The sequence below is a fragment of the Camarhynchus parvulus genome, chromosome 15 (genome assembly GCF_901933205.1).
Source record: "Camarhynchus parvulus chromosome 15, STF_HiC, whole genome shotgun sequence".
Classification (NCBI taxonomy): Eukaryota; Metazoa; Chordata; class Aves; order Passeriformes; family Thraupidae; genus Camarhynchus; species Camarhynchus parvulus.
The window spans coordinates 10,141,802-10,161,491 of NC_044585.1; the positions used below are offsets into that span (position 1 = coordinate 10,141,802).

At 53.2% G+C, this 19,690-nt stretch overlaps 2 protein-coding genes across 4 annotated transcripts in view; both read left to right on the forward strand.

Annotated features, from left to right (window-relative positions):
* CORO1C (coronin 1C) overlaps positions 1-15,607 on the forward strand; it is a 38,568-nt gene extending 22,961 nt beyond the window's left edge. For 2 of the 3 annotated variants that reach the window (XM_030958679.1, XM_030958680.1), the window contains exons 3-11: positions 2,666-2,788; positions 7,885-8,014; positions 8,748-8,929; positions 9,438-9,557; positions 10,388-10,492; positions 11,362-11,507; positions 11,993-12,050; positions 12,134-12,379; positions 13,080-13,728. In XM_030958679.1, coding sequence (XP_030814539.1) covers positions 2,666-2,788; positions 7,885-8,014; positions 8,748-8,929; positions 9,438-9,557; positions 10,388-10,492; positions 11,362-11,507; positions 11,993-12,050; positions 12,134-12,379; positions 13,080-13,199 — 1,230 coding nt within the window. In that variant the 3' untranslated portion in view covers positions 13,200-13,728. Of the gene's footprint in view, positions 1-2,665; positions 2,789-7,884; positions 8,015-8,747; positions 8,930-9,437; positions 9,558-10,387; positions 10,493-11,361; positions 11,508-11,992; positions 12,051-12,133; positions 12,380-13,079 lie in introns of all 3 variants that reach the window. The other variant, XM_030958678.1, reaches the window with a different exon arrangement.
* Positions 15,608-17,730: 2,123 nt separating this feature from the next.
* Positions 17,731-19,067, forward strand: SELPLG (selectin P ligand). The gene has a single exon (XM_030959235.1). The coding sequence runs from the start codon at positions 17,731-17,733 to the stop codon at positions 18,928-18,930; it is 1,200 nt and encodes a 399-aa protein (XP_030815095.1). The 3' UTR covers positions 18,931-19,067.
* The last annotated feature ends 623 nt before the right edge of the window (positions 19,068-19,690 follow it).

Genomic DNA, 19,690 nt, shown 5'->3' on the forward strand with positions numbered 1-19,690 from the left:
AGATGTTGATGCCCCTGGGCTCTTTATCTCCCTGGGATTGTCTTCCTCTGCCAGATCCCAGGGAGCTGCTGTGTGGGATATCTCTTGCTCTGCTTTGTCCTCTCTTCCTTGGTTTGATAATTCTTAGTGGATAAACAAGCTTGAGGTTGCTGCCTCTCCCCCACTGCTGCTAAATAACATCTCCTTTCCCCATTGTGCCTGCCTGTTCCCTGCTGGAAACGGGGTTTGGTGTCACTCTCCTGGTGCAGGCAGGGACAGGGGGTGTCTGTAGGTGATGCACAGGGAATTCTGTCCCTCTGCCGTGCTCAGGTGAGACCCCACCTGCAGCAGCTCTGCAGTCCCAGCACAGGAGGGATGTGGAACTCTTGGAGAGAGTCCAGAAGAGGCCATGGAGATGCTCTGAGGAGCCAGGCTGGGGGAGCTGGGGGTGTTCACCCAGAGAAAAGAAGGTTCCAGGGAAACCTCAGAGCCCCTTCCAGTGCCTAAAGGAGCTCCAGGAGAGCTGGAGAAGAACTTGGGATAAAGGATGGAGTGACAGGGCATGTGGGAAGGGCTTTAAGATAAAAAAGGGTAGATTTAGATGGGATTCTGGGAAGAAATTCCTGACTATGAGGATGGGGAGGCCCTGGCTCAGGTTTCCCAGAGAAGCTGTGATGCCCCTGGATCCCTGGAAGTGTCCAAGGGCAGGTTGGATGGGGCTTGGAGCAACCTGGGATGGTGGAAGGTGTCCCTGCCCATGACAGGGAGTGGATGATCTTTAAGGTCCTTCCAACCCAACCCATTCCATGGTTCTGGAAGCTCTGCTCCTTATGGAAGTGCAGGATCCTGCTTTAAGAGCCAAGCTCCATCTCAGGTGGTGGGAAGCAGCTCCTGGGTGTCGCTGCTGTCACAGGCTCTTAGCTGCTTCTGCTCAGGCTGTGCAGGTTCATCATGATCAAAGCTGAAAGGTGAAGTTTGGGGTTTAATTTGCTGAAATTAAATATTTTTTGGCCTCCCCACAGTAATAAATGACTGTAAAAGCCCAAAACTGAACTGACAAGTGCTTGTGCAGCCTGGAAATAGTTACCAGGAGCTCCTCCTGGAGGATCCCACTGATTCCTGCCAGGGAGCCAGAACAGGCAGTCCCTGACATTTTGCATTATTATTCCTGTTTTTCCTTTTTGGTTCAGGCCTGTATTTGTCTGTTGCCTGTCATGTGCCTTCTGCAGTTCGTGTGCTCTGCATGGTTCTCCTTTTAATTGGGTAAATTAAAATGGATGAATTCTACATGGCAGTTGGGTGCATTAATTTTTTAAATCCTATTTCACATTATGGCATCCAAGAGGGATTACACAGGCTTTAATTTTTGAATGGCAGGTTTATGGCTTTTCATCTACAACCCTTCCCCTTTTAATAATTCCAAAAGCAGCTGAATCACTGAGCTGTTTTGGGGTTTTTTTTGGTTTTTTTTACTTTTGAAGCCTAAATTTGGCCTTTTAGGAGCTAGTGGGATTTTTTGGGATCAATATCTTGTTTTGCTGTTTGTGGAGGGCTCCAGGTCAGTCATCCTCAAAAGCCAATGTCCAGCATTATTCTGGTTATCAGCCTTGAATAGGAGCAGCCTCCCACATGAGGCAGGGTGGGAGGCATAAATTAAGGAATGTCACCTCCAAGGTTGGGGAATGTTCCCATCCAATGGCACAAGTGAAATTCCAACCATTTCTTCTGCACGTTTAAACACAAAAGAGGACGACCCCATCCCAGACCTCTCCCTGCTGTGTCTCTTCTCCCATCACTCATCATGAAAAGGTCATTCCCTGGAAACAAAACCCCATGGAGCAGGGCCAGGGCTGTGGCTGTGGAAGTGGAAGAGTTTCCTCCTCACCCTGCTGTTATCGCTGTGCATCTTCAGCATTGTAAATATTGCTTCCCTTGTGTGCAAGGCTTGGCCGAGAGAGAGAGGAGGATGATGAGAGTGATTTTCCTTTTCCTTCTTTGTGGGATCAGGTCCTTCAGGGGCTCCTCAGCAAAACGTAGACCCAGGGGTAGAACTGGTGTTTCAGCATCACTGGATTTGGGCCAGTTCAGGTTTAAGTGGCTCATTAGCTCATTTTCTTGGAAATGTTATCCCTGTAGGGAGCTTGGCATTGGTGGCCTCAGTCCTCTGGCCATGGAGAGGTTGGTGTGGAGCAGGTGTGGCTGTCACAGTCCACGTTGGCAACTTTTATTCTTCAAAACAATATTTTCCTCTGCTCAACTGCATCCCAAAATCTTCCCATCCAAGCAAAATCCTTCTGTTTTAAGAAACCAAGCAGACCTGGTGAATTCAGTGACCAGCAATGCCCTCCAATGACATTTTTATCTTGGTTGTCTTCAGCTATCTCCATTGGGAAGCAGATGAAACCAGAACTTTGCTCTTCCCAAGAAGTTGGGGTGAAAAAAGGGCTGGTGTGGCAGCAGGTGCTGAGATGTGGGATCACAACCCAGCTGTGCTGGATCTCTGAGCCCTTTCCTTTGCTCCATGGGGAGTTTCCAGCTTGTTGATGCTGGACAAGAGCTGCTGGTGTTCCTCTGCTGATCCATGAGTTCAAATCTCATGGAATTCTGGATATGAAAGAGCAAATGAAGGGTTGGGAAGCACCTTCCTTCAGGATATCACAGCTCTCTTTCTTCTTCTTCCCTCCAGACAGGCAGGATTGACAAGTCCTACCCCACAGTGTGTGGCCACACGGGGCCGGTGCTGGACATCGACTGGTGTCCCCACAATGACCAGGTCATCGCCAGCGGCTCCGAGGACTGCACTGTCATGGTGAGTGTCCCTTCTGGGCTAGGCTCTGCTCCCTGCTGCAGCTCCTGCTCCAAAGGACACTGGAATTCCTGGAGGTGTCTCCAGGAACCTTCTGTTCCCAGGTGAGGTGAGGGCAGAGTGATCGTGGAAGGGTTTGGGTTGGAAGGACCTCAAAGCCCATCCCATTCCAACCCTGCCATGGGCAGGGACACCTTCCATAGACCAGGTTGCTCCAAGCCCTGTCCAGCCTGGACTTGGACACTTCCAACCTGTGCCAGGGCCTCACCACTCTCACAGGGAAGAATTTTTTCCATTTTTCCTTCCCCTTGGCATTTGTTTGCTGTTTGGGAAGAGGAATGAGAGTGCCAGTCTGTGGTGAGGTGTTCAGATTTGTTGAGCTTTGAGAAGACAGGTGGTTCCTTTCCTCAGATATCCCAGTGGATGTAGAGGTGTGTGTTGGGAAGAGGAAGGGATTGGAAGGGAATGAGCCCAGCAGGTTCCAGGATTCCTTCAACCCATGATTTAAGGAAGTTGCTTGAAATTTTCCCTGTATCTCCCAAGTTTTGAGCAGGTGTCAAAAGGTCTTTTTTAATAAATAAATAAAAATAATTTCACAAATTCTGCACCTGCCAACCTTGGATCGAGACCTGTTTTAAGTCAGTGATGGCCCAGCCGGGCTTGCTCCGTGACGGATGTGGAATCCCATGTATGCAAACACAGCAGAATAAGTGAAAGAAAATCCTTGGAAGATGAAATAATGCCAAATAACTCCAGGGATCTTTGGCCATATTTAGAAATGCTGTAGGCTGAATGTTATATTGAAATCTTATTATAGATCATGTCAGATAAATTCCTTTGCTTCTGTTCATCGTTAAAATGTTTGGGAGGGGATTCATCCCAAGAGGCTTTTCCTGGGACAGCTCTTGCCTGTGATCTCTCAGTCTTGGAAGCTGAAACATGTTAACAAAACGGGCTATGTTTAATATTAAACAAAACAACAATTTCTGTGTTAGCAACTCTCACTACTGGGCTGGAACTGAGCTTTGGACGGATGCAGGAATGTTTCTCCAACCAGAATGTAGAAGGGCTGCACATTGGGAATGTTTCTGAAATATGAGCATCAGTGAAGGCCCAGAGCTGCCTCCTTGGAGGCAAAATAAGTCTGTAATCCAAGTGCAATGAGAAATATGTTGGGAGGCTCCAGAGGGACTGAATTGTGGAGAAAAGCTGACAGAGTTCAGTTACAAGTTGTCCAAGTGGACAAGCTCTCTCCCTCCCACCATCCCAAATCCATTCTGTCCTTCACACCATCCTGATGTGGACACAAACTGCAGGAATCTGCACCTCCTGCTGGTCTCTGGGAGTTCTCCACACATCCCAAGGTGGGGATGAGCTTCCCATCCATCCCTGGAAGAAAGAACCGTGTGGGAAGGAGGGTGGAGCAGGATGGAGCTCTCTGGGGTTTTGCACCCTCGTGGTCATGTTTGGTGTGACCTGTCTGGAGTGGAAGGGGAAATAGGTGAGTCCTTGCTGCACTTCCAGGATCAGGGATGTGCAGGGTTTGGGAGATGCTGGGCGTGTGTTAGCTGGAGGTTTGGAATGGGAGATGATGGATCCCAAGTCGTTCAGGACAGTTGGGAACTGCAGGTGTGTAAAGAACACCCCTGGCTTGGACTTTTGGGAATGAGCTAATGAGCTTTCCCAATTTTAATGGCTTTTCTGGCCTGGCATGGACAGTTCAGTGTCCTGTTTTCCTGGAGAAAGGGTTTGGGTCCTGCTTCCTGAGCAGCCTGAGCAGAATAAACCCAGGGAGCTTTACAGGACACATGGCTGCTCGGGCGCTCCGAGCTCTGCCGGGGGGAGACACAGAAAAGTGACGTGGGGGATTCTGTGCAATTCCAGCTGCTGGAGAAAAAACCTTGTTCTTAAAGAGCCATCTGTGCCCTGGCACTCAGGGATTTAGGATCTCACCCTCTGCCACAAGAAATCTCAGCTTCGACAGCCAGACGTGTATTGAGGGGGAGGATGTGGCTTTGGGATGATCTAAGGGAAGGAACATGGATTTGGGACTGTGTGAGGGAGAGAGCTTGGATTTGAGATTGTATTCAGGGATAGAATATGGATTTGGGATGGTATTGAGGGAGAGAACATGAATTTGAGGTGCAGACCACTGTCTCCAGGTGGACAGGGCTGATTCCCTGCAGCCATAACTCTGCAGCCCCCCTGTGGCACAAGGAAGCTTCACTTGGCCCTATCCAAAGCCAGAAACCTTTTCCTCTAAAGAAATTCCCAGATTTTTACAAAACCTGCCCATAAACCTTGAACAGGTTTGGTGTTGGGAATACCAGACATAGCATTGGAGAGGGGACTGGGAAAGAGAGGACCTGACATCCCTCTCCAAAGGCTTCCTTGCAAATACCTTCTGTGGCCTCTTCCCTTGGAGGAATTGTTTCCTTGTGCCAGCAAATGAGGAATTACTTAAATATTCCTGCTTGATGTTGTGCTGAATGGCTCTGATGTACTGCAGGCGTTTTGTTCAGCTGGAAAATGTTTTAGTGGATAAAGATTTCTAGATGGTATCGAGGCCCTTCCTCAGATCTGGAAAATTTTCTTCATCAGAAGGTGGATTTTAAGGAATTTGTGTGGAAAGGCCAGAGCAGAGCTCATGTGATGGAGCAAATTCCTTTAAAAAATCAAAGAGAGCTCTTGCAGTGACCTGAGCCACCAAGCAGGACCGGGAGAATGAGGAGAAGGTCTGACCCTGCAAAAATGATGCACCAAGAGCCTCTTCCTGCAGGGCCATGGATAAATCCAGGCCTCAAATTCAGTTGCTTCCTTACTTAAAGTGATAACAATTGATATGTATGATGTAGGAAGCAATGTTTTTTATAGACATGGATTTAATCCTCCTTTCAACTTGTGCAGAGCCAGAGGAGGCTGGTTTTGCTTCTCTTTAAAGGGGGGGAAAGAAAAGTTTGCTTTGTTTTCTGTCTCATATGCTATTTGTGCAAAACCTTCCCCTCCTGCCCTTCCTGCAGCCCCAAACCTGTCCCTCAGCTGTGCCACCACTCCACTTCCTCCTGCACAAACAAACAACCTTGATAACATCAAACCCCCCCAAAAACAGCCAGACACCCACGGGAGGGAGAGCTGACAAACCCTTCCTAAAGCCCAGGCAATCCTGCAGCAATTTAAGGTTTCCTTGGAGTCATCCTGAGTCCTCCCCCTCGGCAGGGTAAGTCCTGCATCCAAAATTCTGTAATTTCCCTGTGAACCTGATTTGATCCCAGGCTGAGGCCAGACCCCCACCCTGTGCAGGAACGAGGGGCTGGGCCAGCTGGGACCATGCCCTGACCTTTCACATTTGTTTCTTTATTATTTTTGGGAATAGCAGGCAGGACTATTGGGTCAGTAGTCTGAAATCTGCCCAGGATTGCAGTGCTCTGCAGCTGCTCCCAGCTACCAGGGCTTTACCTGACAGAAAATTCCATCTATCTCATCTATCTCCAAGGGCTTTTAAAACAAAACCCTTTTTCACTGTGATTTTGCCTCCCTTTCCATTCCCACCCCCTGCACTTGCTGTCCTATGTTTAAATTTGGTGTTGGAGTTTTCTGGCTCCTTGCTCAGAGGGATCTCAGGATCCTTCCTGGCTGAGATGGTGCAGAACAGAACTGAGTCCTCCCCCTTGGCAGGGTAAGTCCTGCATCCAAAGTTCTCTGATTTCCCTGTGAACCTGGTTTCATCCTGGCCCTGCACAGACATCCCAACAATCCCACCCTGTGCCTGAGAGCCTTGTCCAAAGGCTCCTGGAGCTCTGCTGGCCTTGGAGCTGTGACCATTTTCACCCCTTGCAGGGGAATCCTCTCCTGGGGCAGTGTTCCTGTTGTGATCATTCCTCCTGGGACACTGAGGGTGCTGAGAAGGAGGGCACTGGGAGCTGTGTCCATGAAAAACTAAATCAGTTTGGGGTTATTTAGAGGTGAGCTGGTACCCACTGAGAATCTCTGTATCTTGCTGGGTTTTTTTTCCAGAGCCAGTCATTCCTTTGAGAAGGGGAAAACTGGGATTAGCACAGAAATCCACGTGTCCATCTCAGTCTGCCTCACTTCCTAAATCCACTCCCTCACATCCCACAGCTTGTTGGGCATCGTGGGCAGGGGCTGGCAAGCCCCATTCTCCCAACTCCAGGAAAAGCAAACAATGGGAAGGATGCAAAGCAAACATGCTCTGATGCTGCCACCTACCTACAGCAGCTCCAACTGCTCCCCGAGGAGCTCTCCCTGGAATTCCATGGCATTTTTTAATACACTCTATGTAGGTCAAATTCAATTCCAAGATAATTGTCCAGTGCTGAATTGCCTGGACTGCTGAATTGTGGGGCTGATCCTGCCCTGGGGCTTTGGGCTGATGGGTTTGTCTGTCCCATCCCTGGTCGCTGCCAGCTGCAAAAGCCACCTCCCTCCTGCTGGAATTCCAGTGCTCTGGCATCCTTGGGGGGCTGTTCCTCCTCCTGGTGGCCCTTCCCTGAGGAAGTTTGCAACAGAAGGGTTGTGTAACCAGGCAAGAAGTGAACAAGCAGTGCTGATTTGGGCTGCTCTGGCTTTTTCCAGGACCAAACCACTCTTCTCTAATTAAATGGGATCTGGAAGGATCCTGAATCTAACAGGAAAATGAATTGCTGGTGTTCCTAAAGTAATCAGAAGTAGGCAGTGGTAGAGCTCCAGCATCATCCCTGTGAGGGACAGGCATAGTTTGGAAAGATAGCAGCTCATTCCATGGAATTGGAGCTGCAGGGGAGATTTTCCAGACTCTGGGGAGCAGGAGTGAAGTTGATCTGTGCATATGGAAATACAGGGGTTGCACCATGAGGAGCTGTGGGTTTGTGCTGGCACATGAGTGAGGAAGGATGTTCCTCATGGATCAGCCAGGGGTTTATTGGCTGCTGGGAGTGATTCCCTCCCTGATTCTCCCTGATTCCTTCCCTGATTCCCTCCCTGTTCACACAAGAAGTGACAGCTCCGGCAGCTGCGGGACGCGGGAAGCAGCCGAGCCACGCACTCTCCAGAGGGGCTGCCCTTGCCTGAGCAGCTTTCCTTTGCTTTCCTGTCCTTCCCAGGTGTGGCAGATTCCTGAGAACGGGCTCACCCTGTCCCTGACAGAGCCCGTGGTAGTGCTAGAAGGCCATTCCAAGAGAGTTGGCATCGTGGCCTGGCATCCGACGGCGCGGAACGTGCTGCTCAGCGCAGGTAGGAGCACAGGAACGGGCAACAGCTCCTCTCCCTGCCTTCCTTCCTCTCCAGCTTTTCCTTCTTCCCTCTCCCAGCTGCTCAGATCCCTGGGAATCACAAGACCTGTGGCAGTAGCTGGGAACACTGGGACACGTGGCTCACAGCCACCTCTGCATCTCACCCTTTTTTATCTTCAGTTTACAGGGATAAGCACCAAGGAATTGTCTGGAATTGGAGTATGAAAGTTGTTCCAGACTTTATTTGATCTGCAAGAACAATTTACATCTACATTCCCCACATCCCTGTTCTCATATACTTTTAGAACAGGCCCAAGTGTTTCTCCTTTCCCTTGATCCCTGCAAAGTATCACAGAGTCCAGCTGTTCTTCCCACAAGCTCTCATGGTCAGCATTTTCCAAATTGTCTCCTTGGTCAGTACAGTCCATGGAATGAGATTCTTTAGACCACTGAAAATCAGTCACATCATTATGGAAATAAATTGGATAATTCATTATCCATTGGTACCATCTGAGACTTTCATGGGTTGGGTCCCAAGGAAAGAATTGAGTCCTTTCAGTTGGATTGTTGGATGAGCTGGGTGTTTTCCATTGATAAAAATCCCTCCTGAGCTCCCAGTCTGCGTTTTGGTTTCCCCAAAAAACCCTTGGGAGCTGTGGGGGGTTTATCCCTTTTTCCCCACTCCTGGTTTTGTCCCCCAGTTGTGTGACTGGAGCTGTTATTTCCCATTTTAGGCTGTGATAATGCCATCATCATCTGGAATGTGGGAACAGGAGAAGCCCTCATCAACCTGGATGACATGCACGTGGATATGATCTACAACGTGAGCTGGAATCGCAACGGCAGCCTCATCTGCACAGCTTCCAAAGACAAAAAAGTCCGAGTTATCGACCCCAGGAAACAAGAAATTGTTGCTGTAAGTTTGCTTAATCATTAAAGAAACAAGCTGGATTCACTCCAGCAGGGAATGAGCAAGAAAATATGGAAGAAATATGTGGATTTTACACACCATGTTGAGTTGCTTTCTTCAAAAATTACAGGAGGAATAGTAGGAGTTGGAGGATTTGTCTGGGTTTATTGGGATTAGTGTTTGAACTGGGATTTTAGGGCTCAGTTTTAAACCTGCAGGAGTGTAATTCCACATCTAATCCTTCTGTATAATTACAGTTCCAGAGTTGTGCATGCAAAGCAGAGCTTTAGTTGTAGCTTACAAAGAGGTTTTCCTTCAGCCTTGCAAGAGGCCGACTGGCAAAGCTGGAATGAGCCAGGAATGTCCCCTTCTCCCGTGGCTCCATGTCTGGGCTCTTCCCTCAGGCAGCAGGGGAGGAGAGCTGGATGTTGGAGGAGCAGCATGTCCAGAGAGGAGCCACCACTCCAAGGGTTTTTCTGTTCACTGCTGATCCTGACGTGCTCCTCTCTTCCAGGAGAAGGAGAAAACCCACGAGGGAGCCCGGCCCATGCGAGCCATTTTCCTGGCAGACGGGAACATCTTCACCACCGGCTTCAGCCGCATGAGCGAGCGGCAGCTGGCCCTGTGGAACCCGGTACGGCCCCAGCCCGGATCCCTGGGCTCCTCACATCCATGCCCTGCTCCTACCAACCCAGCCCTGCAGCCATGGAATCGTGGAATGGGTTGGGTTGGATGGGGCATTAAAGCAAATCCCATTCCAGTCCGTGGGCAGGGACACCTTCCACTAGCTCAGGTTGCTCCAAGCGTTGTCCAAACTGGGATGGAGCAGCCACAGCTTCTCTGGGGCCTTCTTCTTCAGGGCTTCACCACCCTCACAGAGAAGAATTCCTTCCTAAATTCATAGTTTATATACTTGAGGTTATTCCCACTCCATCTGCTGCCTGCTCCTGCTTCCGTGATTTTGGCTGTGTGGTCACTCAGTGAAGGAACTGGGCAGGAGCAGCAGGTTGGAAGTGCCTGGGAAGATGCACAGGGAGCAGAGGGGCTGTGGGAAGGTCACTTCTCTCTGTGCATTGTGGAGAGCAGGCCAGCAGCAATCCCAGGAGGGTTCAGGGTGGAAGGGACCACCTGGATTGTGTCCAGGTGGCTTTTGAGTGTCCCCAGGGAAGGAGGCTCTGTCCCATCTCCCATCCTACTGACACTAACTCACTGTGTCACATATTTCCTTTGACTTGGTGAATTTTCCTGGCTCCTGTTTTTATTTAATTTAGTGATTAAAATGCCCTTGGGGAATCAATCAGTTCATGAACATTCCCAGCATTTGTTGTAACACACGGATCCTTCTGGGTGGTGCAGACACCACTGGGAGCTCAGTGCCTACAGAGAGTTAATAATTTAGACCCTCCCTCTATGAACAGAAGCTTTTCCAGTCTTTATTAACATCCCTGGCATTTTTATTTCCAGAAAAACATGGAGGAGCCAATAGCCCTTCACGAGATGGACACCAGCAACGGGGTCCTGCTGCCCTTCTACGACCCAGACACCAACATCATTTACCTGTGTGGGAAGGTAAGGAGAGGCTTTGGAGGCACCTGGAGGGAGTGGGGCCTGTGAAATGTTCCCCAAAATATCAGTGCTGCCGTGAATGTGGGGCTGCAGAGAGACCAGGCTGCTCTGGAATGGGTTTGATCCTCACTCTGCAGAACCTGGGAAGGACCTGGATGTTTCTTGGAGATGGATTAGGTAAAGCTGCTCCTAATGCAACAAGTCCCACGCTGTTGCCAAAAGATTTCTTGCTAGTGTTGACCTGGATGATTTTACACTGATATGGGAAGAAGGTACATTTTGGGTGTTGTCCTTGGAGATGCTGGAGCATGTGGTAGCTCTCTCTAATTTTATGGGGTTAAAGAATAGAAAACTGGAATTAGGTGCTCCTTTCTAAAAGCAATTTGTAGGAATTTGGTGCCCACATGTGATGGACTCCTATAAATAGGAGCCCAAGCCAAGATGAGCAAGGAGCTACAAAGGAAGATCCATACAAGTGTGTTCATGAATCCCATCTTTGTAGCAGCTGATGAGGAACATTTGGTTTCTATCTGCCCCCCCTCCTGCAGTTTCAGAGACAGCAGTGTGGTGGAGTTGCTTGGAATTAAGGATAAACTGGTTTATAGCCTTTCTGCCTGATTGTGGCAGGAGGTTTTTCCACAAGAGGTGAGGAAGGGGTCACTCCCAGCCTGGCAGCACGAGCTCAATCCCTGTCCCACAGCGTTTGGAACAGGACTTGGAGGAATTGTTCAGTTGATGGGACTCAGATTGTGGAGGGGATGAGCCTTGCTTCAGAAACAGCTGTGAGCTGTCCATGGCAGCATTCCTGGAAGGAAATGAGAGCAGCAGTGTGGGCACTGTGGTGCTGCAGCTTCTCCTGGGGTTCCTTGCAGGGTGACAGCAGCATCCGCTACTTCGAGATCACGGATGAGTCCCCGTACGTTCACTACCTCAACACCTTCAGCAGCAAAGAGCCGCAGAGGGGCATGGGGTTCATGCCAAAGAGGGGCCTCGATGTCAACAAGTGTGAGATTGCCAGGTGAGGAGAGCTCATCCCAGGGCTGGGAGCTGGGGCTGGGGATTTCAGGAGTGGTTAAAGCAGCAGAGCAGTGAGCACAGGGCAGCCGTGGCTCAGAAAACCCAGGAAGGGCAGGAAACATCTCAGGATGTCACTGCAGTGGCTCCAGGAGGGAGCATCAGTGCTGGCTGGGAACATGAGCCATCTCTTCTCCCAGGAAACAATTGATAGGACAAGGGGAAATGTCCTCAAATATTAGGAACAATTTCTTCATGGAAAGCAGGGTCAGGCATTGGAAGGGGCTGCCCAAGGCAGGGGTGGAGTCCCCATCCTGGAGGGATTTAACAGCACTTGGGGACATGGGTTATGGTGGCCTTGGCAGTGCTGGGAGAATGGTTGGACTTGATGATCTCAGGGATTTCTGTGGTTCCTTGGGGTTGCTCCTTTCCCATCTCCTCCATCTCCCTGATCCTCACTCCCTGTCCCAACTCTCCTTTTCCTTGCAGGTTCTTCAAGCTCCACGAGAGGAAATGTGAGCCCATCATCATGACGGTTCCCCGCAAGGTGAGCACTGCCCTGGGGCCTGGCTTTGGAGCCAGCTCCTGCCTCCCAGAGCTCCTGACTGATCCCTTTCTCCTGCCTTGCAGTCTGACCTCTTCCAGGATGACCTGTACCCGGACACAGCGGGCCCAGAAGCAGCTCTGGAAGCAGAGGAGTGGTTTGAGGGGAAGAACGCTGATCCTCTCCTCATCTCCTTGAAGCACGGGTACATTCCAGGCAAAAACAGGGATCTCAAGGTGGTCAAGAAGAACATACTGGACAACAAACCTGCTGGGAACAAGAAGAGTGATCTCATAAACGCTCCAAAGAAAGCAGCGGATGCCTCAAACTCCGTGAGTCAGCTCCAGGGATTTTGGGGGTGATGGCCTCAGGTGGGAATGCCAGGGTGGGACCAGTGACAGGGCCTGAGGGAATGGCTGGAGCTCTGCCAGGGGAAGGTTAGGTTGGATATCAGGAAAAAGTTCTTCCCCCAGAGGGTGCTGGGACACTGACCAGGCTCCCCATGAGATGTCACAGCTGCAAGGCTGCCACGGCTCCAGGAGCATTTGGATAACACTCCCAGGAACAGTTGGAGTGTCCTGGTCAAGGCCAGGAGTTGGACTGGATGATCCCTGTGGGTCCCTTCCAACTTGGGATATTCCGTGATTCTGTGATTCTAATGCTTCTGTAGATTGGAAGATTACTTGAAATTGCTTTTTCTAAATCACGGAACCACTAAATGTTTGAAAAGATTTTCAAGATCCCCAAGTCCAACCCTAACTCAAGATCCCCAAGTCCAACCCTAACCCAGCACCAGCACCTTGTTCACCACTAATCCCTGTCCTTTGGGACAGAGAGGAAAGTATGGCTTAAAGAGCAGGTGCTGGTCCTGGATGGGTGCACGGGTGCTGCTGGAGATGCTGCTCCATGCCCTGAGCATCCCAACTGCTCCAGAGTCTGTCACAGCCTCATCCCTCCAACAATCCCACTGGGAGGAGCCCTTTCCTTGGAAAACCCCAGAGCTCTCCTCACTCATCCTTTCTGATCTTCCAGCAAAACGACGCCAAATTGGACGAGATTTTGAAGGAGCTGAAATCCATCAAGGACACGATCTCCAGCCAGGACGAGCGCATCTCCAAGCTGGAGCAGCAGATGGCCAAGATCGCGGACTGAGGGGGCCCCAGCCCAGGCACATCCCAGCTCCCAGTTCAGCCAGCAGCAGCCTGCAGCATTCCAGTACGAGCTTTCCTGTTCTCCTAAATCCACGTCAAGAGAGCCGATGATTTCAAGCCAAGCTTTTTAGTGAAAGATCTTTTTCGTTTCCCGATGTTCCGATGAATTTCTGTGACTGTGTCAAAAGCAAGAAGTGCTACTTTTACAGGTTTTTTTGGGTTTTTTTCCCAGATGTTATTATGAATCCTTGAAAAACTAATCCATTCTTGACTTCCAATGTCATGCCCAAATATCTTTTTCTAGATTTAGGGACCAATGCCACATTGTTCTTAAACCTTTTTTTTTTTTTTTTTAGAGTTGCCAAAAAAATAGAAAAAAAATCGCTTTTATTTTTCTTATTTGCCACTTTTGCAGTATTTGTGTTTCCATTCCAAGGGACAGGGGGTGTGGGGGGTGTTTACACTGTGCAGAGAACAAAGCTGAAGCTATTTTGTATAAATCCTCCATTTGGAACAATCAGGTGGGTTCCCTTCCTTTCTCTTCCCTGTGGAATCCCCTTGGAGATGGGATCAGCTGCCTTTCCTGCTCCACAACGTGTCCCCAGCCCTGTTGGCTGACCGAAAAATACAAATATATCATTCTGAATGAGGGGATTTATTTCCTACTGAAGTTTTAAGCCAGCACCATGTTCCCATTTTCCTCCAATCCCAAGGTTTGTTTCCATGACCAAACTCACCCGTTTTACTTGCTCATTTTTATTTCCATTTCAAGGCAGAAGTGACTTCCATGCAGGAATGTTTTTATCTATGGAGCATGGAGTTCCAGGTGAGCTGTGGGATGCCAGCAGTCATTGCTGTAAATCCTTGTTCCTGCCCCCCAACACTCCTGAGCTCATGGATTTTAAGGAGCTTTTGGAATCCATCAGCCCTTCACACCAGTGCTGATAATAGGAATTTTCTGTGCTTCCAAAGCAGCATTAGCAGCAGAAAGGTGATTTTTCCATGATAATTCTCCACAAACAAAATGCCTCTGTTGTTACTTTTTTATCATTTGTTTTCTCCTGTCCATCATTCCCATTCCTGCCTCCCACCCTTCCATGCAGGAAAGGATTTGTTCCCAGATCAGATGAGCAACCTCCAACCCCAAACCCCCCCCATGTCCTCCCAGCCCTTCAGAGCAGAAGGGACTGGGAGGGTGGATTTGATCCCACTTTGGAGAACTGGTTTCTCACACAGCTCCTTTGGGATCCTGCAGGGAGAGGCCCTGTGAGTGCTCTAAGCTGGTGAGCTCCTCCTGGAATTCCATGGAAGCTCAGCTCAGCAAAGCTCTGCTCAGGCTCTGTGGAGGAGCTGGCAGGGATGATGGGGCAGGCTGGCTCCCTGCTCCCAGGCTGTGTCCTTGTGCTGGGAATGGGATCCAGGACACCCCACAGAGCTGTGCCAAGCAGGATTGGTGCTGCCATTCCTGGCACAGCCCATCCCTGCAGTGCCAGGGAGTGCTGATAACCCATCCTGAATCCAAAGGTGGGCAGAGACCATCAGGTGTCTGAGAGCTCTGGATCCTTATCCCAGCTGGACTCTGTCCCTGTGGCAGCTCCGTGTGCTCCCACCCGGAGCATCCCAGTGGACACGAGTCCCTCATCCAGGCTGAAGTGATTTTTTTTTTTATTTGCCATTAGTTTAGCTAGGAAATCTCTGATTTTCCATTTTTCCCAGTGTTTGCATGTTCAGAACTCCAGGTTAAGGATTCCCTGTTGTGGAGGGATGTGTGTGTGTGGAGGCAGAATCGGCCGGGGGACGTTGCTGGAGAGGCACGAGGACGGGATGGAGGAGACAGAGGATGTGGTGGGATTGCAGAGCAGGAAAGCTTCAGAAAAGTGGGATTTCTGTGTTTTAGGGACAAGTGGCATCCCCTGCCCTGTGCCCGTGGATCCACAATCCGGCTGCTCCAGGTTCTTTGGCTGTTTGGTGACGTTTCTGTATTGCAGTAAATGCCTGAGATGTGTATTTTTATGGATTTTTTTTTTTTTCTTTTTGGATCCCAAACCCAAAGGTTGTTCTCCCCACAGTGGTGATTTCTGTGTTGATTTGTACGTGTGACTTCAGGGTTGTGTGCTCGGGGACCTCAGGTTTGTTCCTAACATTGGAGGGAAATCAGTTTTGGGAGCCGCTGGATTGAGGTGCCCGGGGGTGGGGGTGTGGGAGATTTTAGTTCCTAGCCTGTATTTTATTTAAATGAACTGATGCCTCGCCAGGCTCAACCGGAGTCAGTGCCTGAAGCTTTTTGTAGCCGTGATATCCCGGGAGAGAACCAGCCCAGTCCGGAAAGACGCGCTCTTATAGAGCGGCCAGAGTATCTGTCCAAATATTTGCTTCCATTTTCAAAAGATAAAAGTCATTGATTATAAACTGCCTCTGCTTGGCTTTTCCTTTGCCTCTCGGCATTCCAGGTCTGATTGATAACTGGGATATGGAATGATGGACGCTTCAGTGGGGGGCTGTGAATTAGGGGGTCCTTGGGGACCTTCTGCTCTTGTCCCAGGAGAGCCAGGGCCCATTCCTGGGGTCACACATGGAATCTCCCTGGTGATTCCCAGTGATGAACCCAAGAGCTGGGCTGGATGTGGGATGTGATGGGATCTCAGGGTGGATGGGGGTGATGTGTTCCCAGGAAGGAGCAGCCCTGCTTGGGAGCTACCCTGCATCTGGCGGGGTTCATTCTGCTCTTCCCCAGGTGAATTTGTTTCCAGGCTGCCGGAAGTCTGAAATGACACAGAGCCCGGGCTGGAAACAGCATCTCTTACTCCACCCAGGTTTGAGCTTTCTCAGGGCTGAGGCATTTCAGGGGATGTTGCACAACCACCTCCAGAACACCCTGACCCCGGCGCCGCCCCAAAGCCGGGCAGGGATGCTCCCAGAGAATCAGTGCTCCCTGATCCCATGGATCCAGCCCAGGGATGCTCATCCCACAGGCCTGAGCCCCTTTTCTTCCCTTTTCCAGCCCCCTGGCCAGGTGTTTCGGAGCAGGGCCGGGCCGGGGTTTCCGAGGGCGGGGGGTTGTTGACACCCCGAGCCCGTTCCTGCGGATGTGCCTCTTGCAGCACCTTCGTGCGGCTGCGGCTGCGCCTCCCGCCCGAGCCTGCGGTTGGGGCGGGGGGTTTCCTGTCGTGCCAATGCCACGAGGCCGGGACAACACCCAGGACAATACCAGGCAGCCCCCAGGAGAGCCCCTCCGAGTATCCTGGGGATGGTGCAGAGAGAAGGAGCCCGGCACACGGGCTGTGCAAAAACATCGAGTCAGGCCCTCACCCTCCTCCACCTCGTTTGCCGGTGCTGAGGTATCTCAGGGCACCCTGGCCCCCTCCCTGGCCATGCCCACACCGTGCCCGCGGGGGTGGCAGCCCTGGCACCAGGTTCGCCGTCACTTCTGCTTTCGGGGCGACGCGAGCCCCGGCGCGCAGCTGCTCCGGTGGGGCCGAGCCCTCCGAGGAAGCCCCTTTGTGGGGTGCAGGCCACACCCTGCCACCCTCCCCGGGGGTGCCCGCAGCCCCCAGCCCTCGCTGGCCCCGCTCTCGGAGTGACGTCCTTCCCCCGCGGGCGCTAAACCGCAGCCGCTTTTCCGCGCTCTCTCCCTTCCCCGCCCGGCCGGAGGTGCAGGCGCAGGGCGGCCCACGACGCCCCGCGAGTGCCGGTGCTGGGGCTGCCCTCGCCCCTCCGTGCCCGCCCTCGCCTGTGATTCCTGCAGTTGGGATCCCACCGCGTCCATCAGCACAGGTGAGCCCTGCTGGGATTGGGCTGGATCGGGGTTTGGCCCCGGGGATGCTCCGGGTGCCAAGGGGATGCTCAGGGTCCCTGAGGGTGCCGCGCTCCGGGCTGGTCCCTGGGGTCTGGGGAGGTGGGTGGGTGATTTGGGGGTGTGGGAGCCTCCTGGGGATGCTCGGAGCATTCAGCCGTGTCTGGATGCTCTTGGGTGCGGATCCTCGGGGACCTTGGTGGCCGCCGCCCACCGGGGCTGCCGAGGGAGCTGTGGGGGGAATTGGTGATGGAACAGGGGGATTTGGGGTGAGTTTGGGGTGGATTTGCCTCTCCTGCTCCAGCACAGAGACACAGGCTCATGGTGGCCTCAGCCCTGGAGCCCTGTGCCAGCCTGGAGGGTGGAGGGGGGGACGGGCACCCTGGCAAAGGGTGTCTGTCAGAGCGTGGGTGACATCCCTGTGGTTTCATTTCCACACGGACACTCATCCCACAACTGCCCCGTCCCACAGCAGCCGCTTCCATCACGGCTGATTTCCCATTTCCAGACACTCAACTTCCTTATCAAAACTTGCTCCTGGAGCAGAGCCGGGCTGAGCTCCCCTCCCGCAGGTGGGGGCTGTGGCAGGAAGAGGATGGTGGGTGCCTCCTCCATCCCCCAAACCTGAGGGGGAAAGGAGGATCTTCGGTTGGAGTGTGATCCCACACTGGGGCTCAGCATTCTCCCGCGGGGAGCAGGACCCCGATGTCACCTGCCCTTTCTGTCCCCTGCAGGTCCCATGGCGCTGGGCTGGGCCCTGCTGGTGCTGCTGGTGCTGAGCCCCCTGTGGGCGTGTGGGGCTGAGCTGCTGGAGCCGGGGCTGCCCTGGGGCGGGCAGTGGGTCTGGGGGGAGGCCAAGCCCCTGCCCCTCTCCCGTGGGAAGAGGGATGACCGTGGGCAGGAGCCCGGTGCCACCGCAATGATCAGCAGTGACAAGAGCGATGGTGTCTTTGTGCCACCACCCGGCACCAAGGCCAGCCTGCTCCAGGTGCCAACCACAGCTGATCCCATGGATGATTCCCCTGAGCCTGAGCTGCTCCTGAGCTCTGCAGCACCAATGCCCAGCACCAATGCCAGCCTGCTCCGGGTGCTTGCAGTGTCCACCACAGCCGAGCCTATGGATGAGACAGATTCCCCTAAACCTGACTTCCTGGAGGACTCTGTGGCACCAACAGTGACCAGTGCCAGCACCAGCCTACTCCGGGTGCCCACCACAGCTGATCCCATGGATGAGACAGATCCCCCTGATCCTGACCTGCTCCCGAGCTCTGCCTCACCAGCAGCACCCAGCACCGAGGCCAGCCGGGCACTCGTGGTGCCAACCACAGCTGATCCCATGGATGAGACTGATTCCCCTGCTCCCGATCTGCTGCCAGGCTCAGAGCCTGGCACAGCGTCAGCAGCCCAAAAGAGCATCCCCACCACCACCCCCAGCTGGCTCACGGCACTCATCGAGGAGGACACAGTGACTGATGGCCTGGACAGCAGCTCCTCCACGGGGCCGCGCTCAACAGCCCCCCCAGCCTTTGTCCTCACCAGCACGGGCTATAGAAAACCCAAGAAATCCGGAGCTCCGCCTGCATCGACCCTCCCGGCCACTTGGGACACGACGCCGGTGGGCACCGCGGTGCCCTGGGAGCCCAGCGGGGTGATGAGCAAGTGCCTGCTGGCCATCCTGCTGCTGGGGCTGGTGGCCGCCGTCTTCCTGGTGAGCACGGGGGTGCTGGGGGCGCTGCTGTGGCGGCGGGCGCGGACCGGGGAGCGCCGCTTCAGCCGCACCGAGATGGTTTGCATCTCCTCGCTGCTGCCCGACGCCGAGGCGGCCGCCGGCCCCCGTCCTGTCCCCGCCCGGCGGCACAAGCTGCTGCTGCCCGACGGCAGCTCCGAGCCCGATGGAGACAACCTGACTCTCAGCAGCTTCCTGCCGGAGCACTCCTGAGCCCCAGGGATGGCTCCTGCATCCCGCAGCGCTGCGGAGCCGTGTGCCCGGTCCCCGATGGAGCCGCGGGCAGGGCGCCCCTGTTCCCCGGTGTTTTCGCTTGGACCAGTGTGACGGAGCTGCTCCCCCGCGCCAGCTCAGCCCTCGAGGCCCATCCCATTAAAGAGTTACCCGGACATGGTGGTCTCTTCCTGGCAGGGACCCGCCAGCCCCCTCCCGGCCCCGCCGCCTGCCCACATCCTGCTGCCAAAATTTCGCTTCTCCATCCTCCCCCTCAAGCCCCTGGGGGAGCAGAAACGAAACCCGCGGCCCGGCAGGGACCAGAGCCCGGGACCTTGGGGATGGGACTGCAGCCCCCGGGACCTCCTGCTCGGGCGGGGGGGACGGGGCGGAAACGGGGGGGACGGGGACAGGGACAGGACGGGTGCGCTCGTGGCACAACGTGTTCCTGCCTGCGGTCGCTGCAGCGAGGCGGGGACGCCTCCGGGGCCGCCGCTGCCTGTCAGGTGCTCGGCCCCGGGGGGAACGGTGGCCGCAGGGGCTCGGCATCATCCAGCTGGGACTGGGAGGGATGGGGAGAGCGAATCCATGAGAGGCCAGCGAAGGCCCCAGCGTTTCACCCGCTCAGGCAGGTGTCAGTCACCCCTCAGGCCACCAACTGATCCCTTCCTTGGGGGAGTGAAAATAGCCCAGGACTGGCCCTGTCCTGCCAGGCTCAATGCCCCCATTTTTCCATTTTGCTCCACCCAGGTTCCCCATC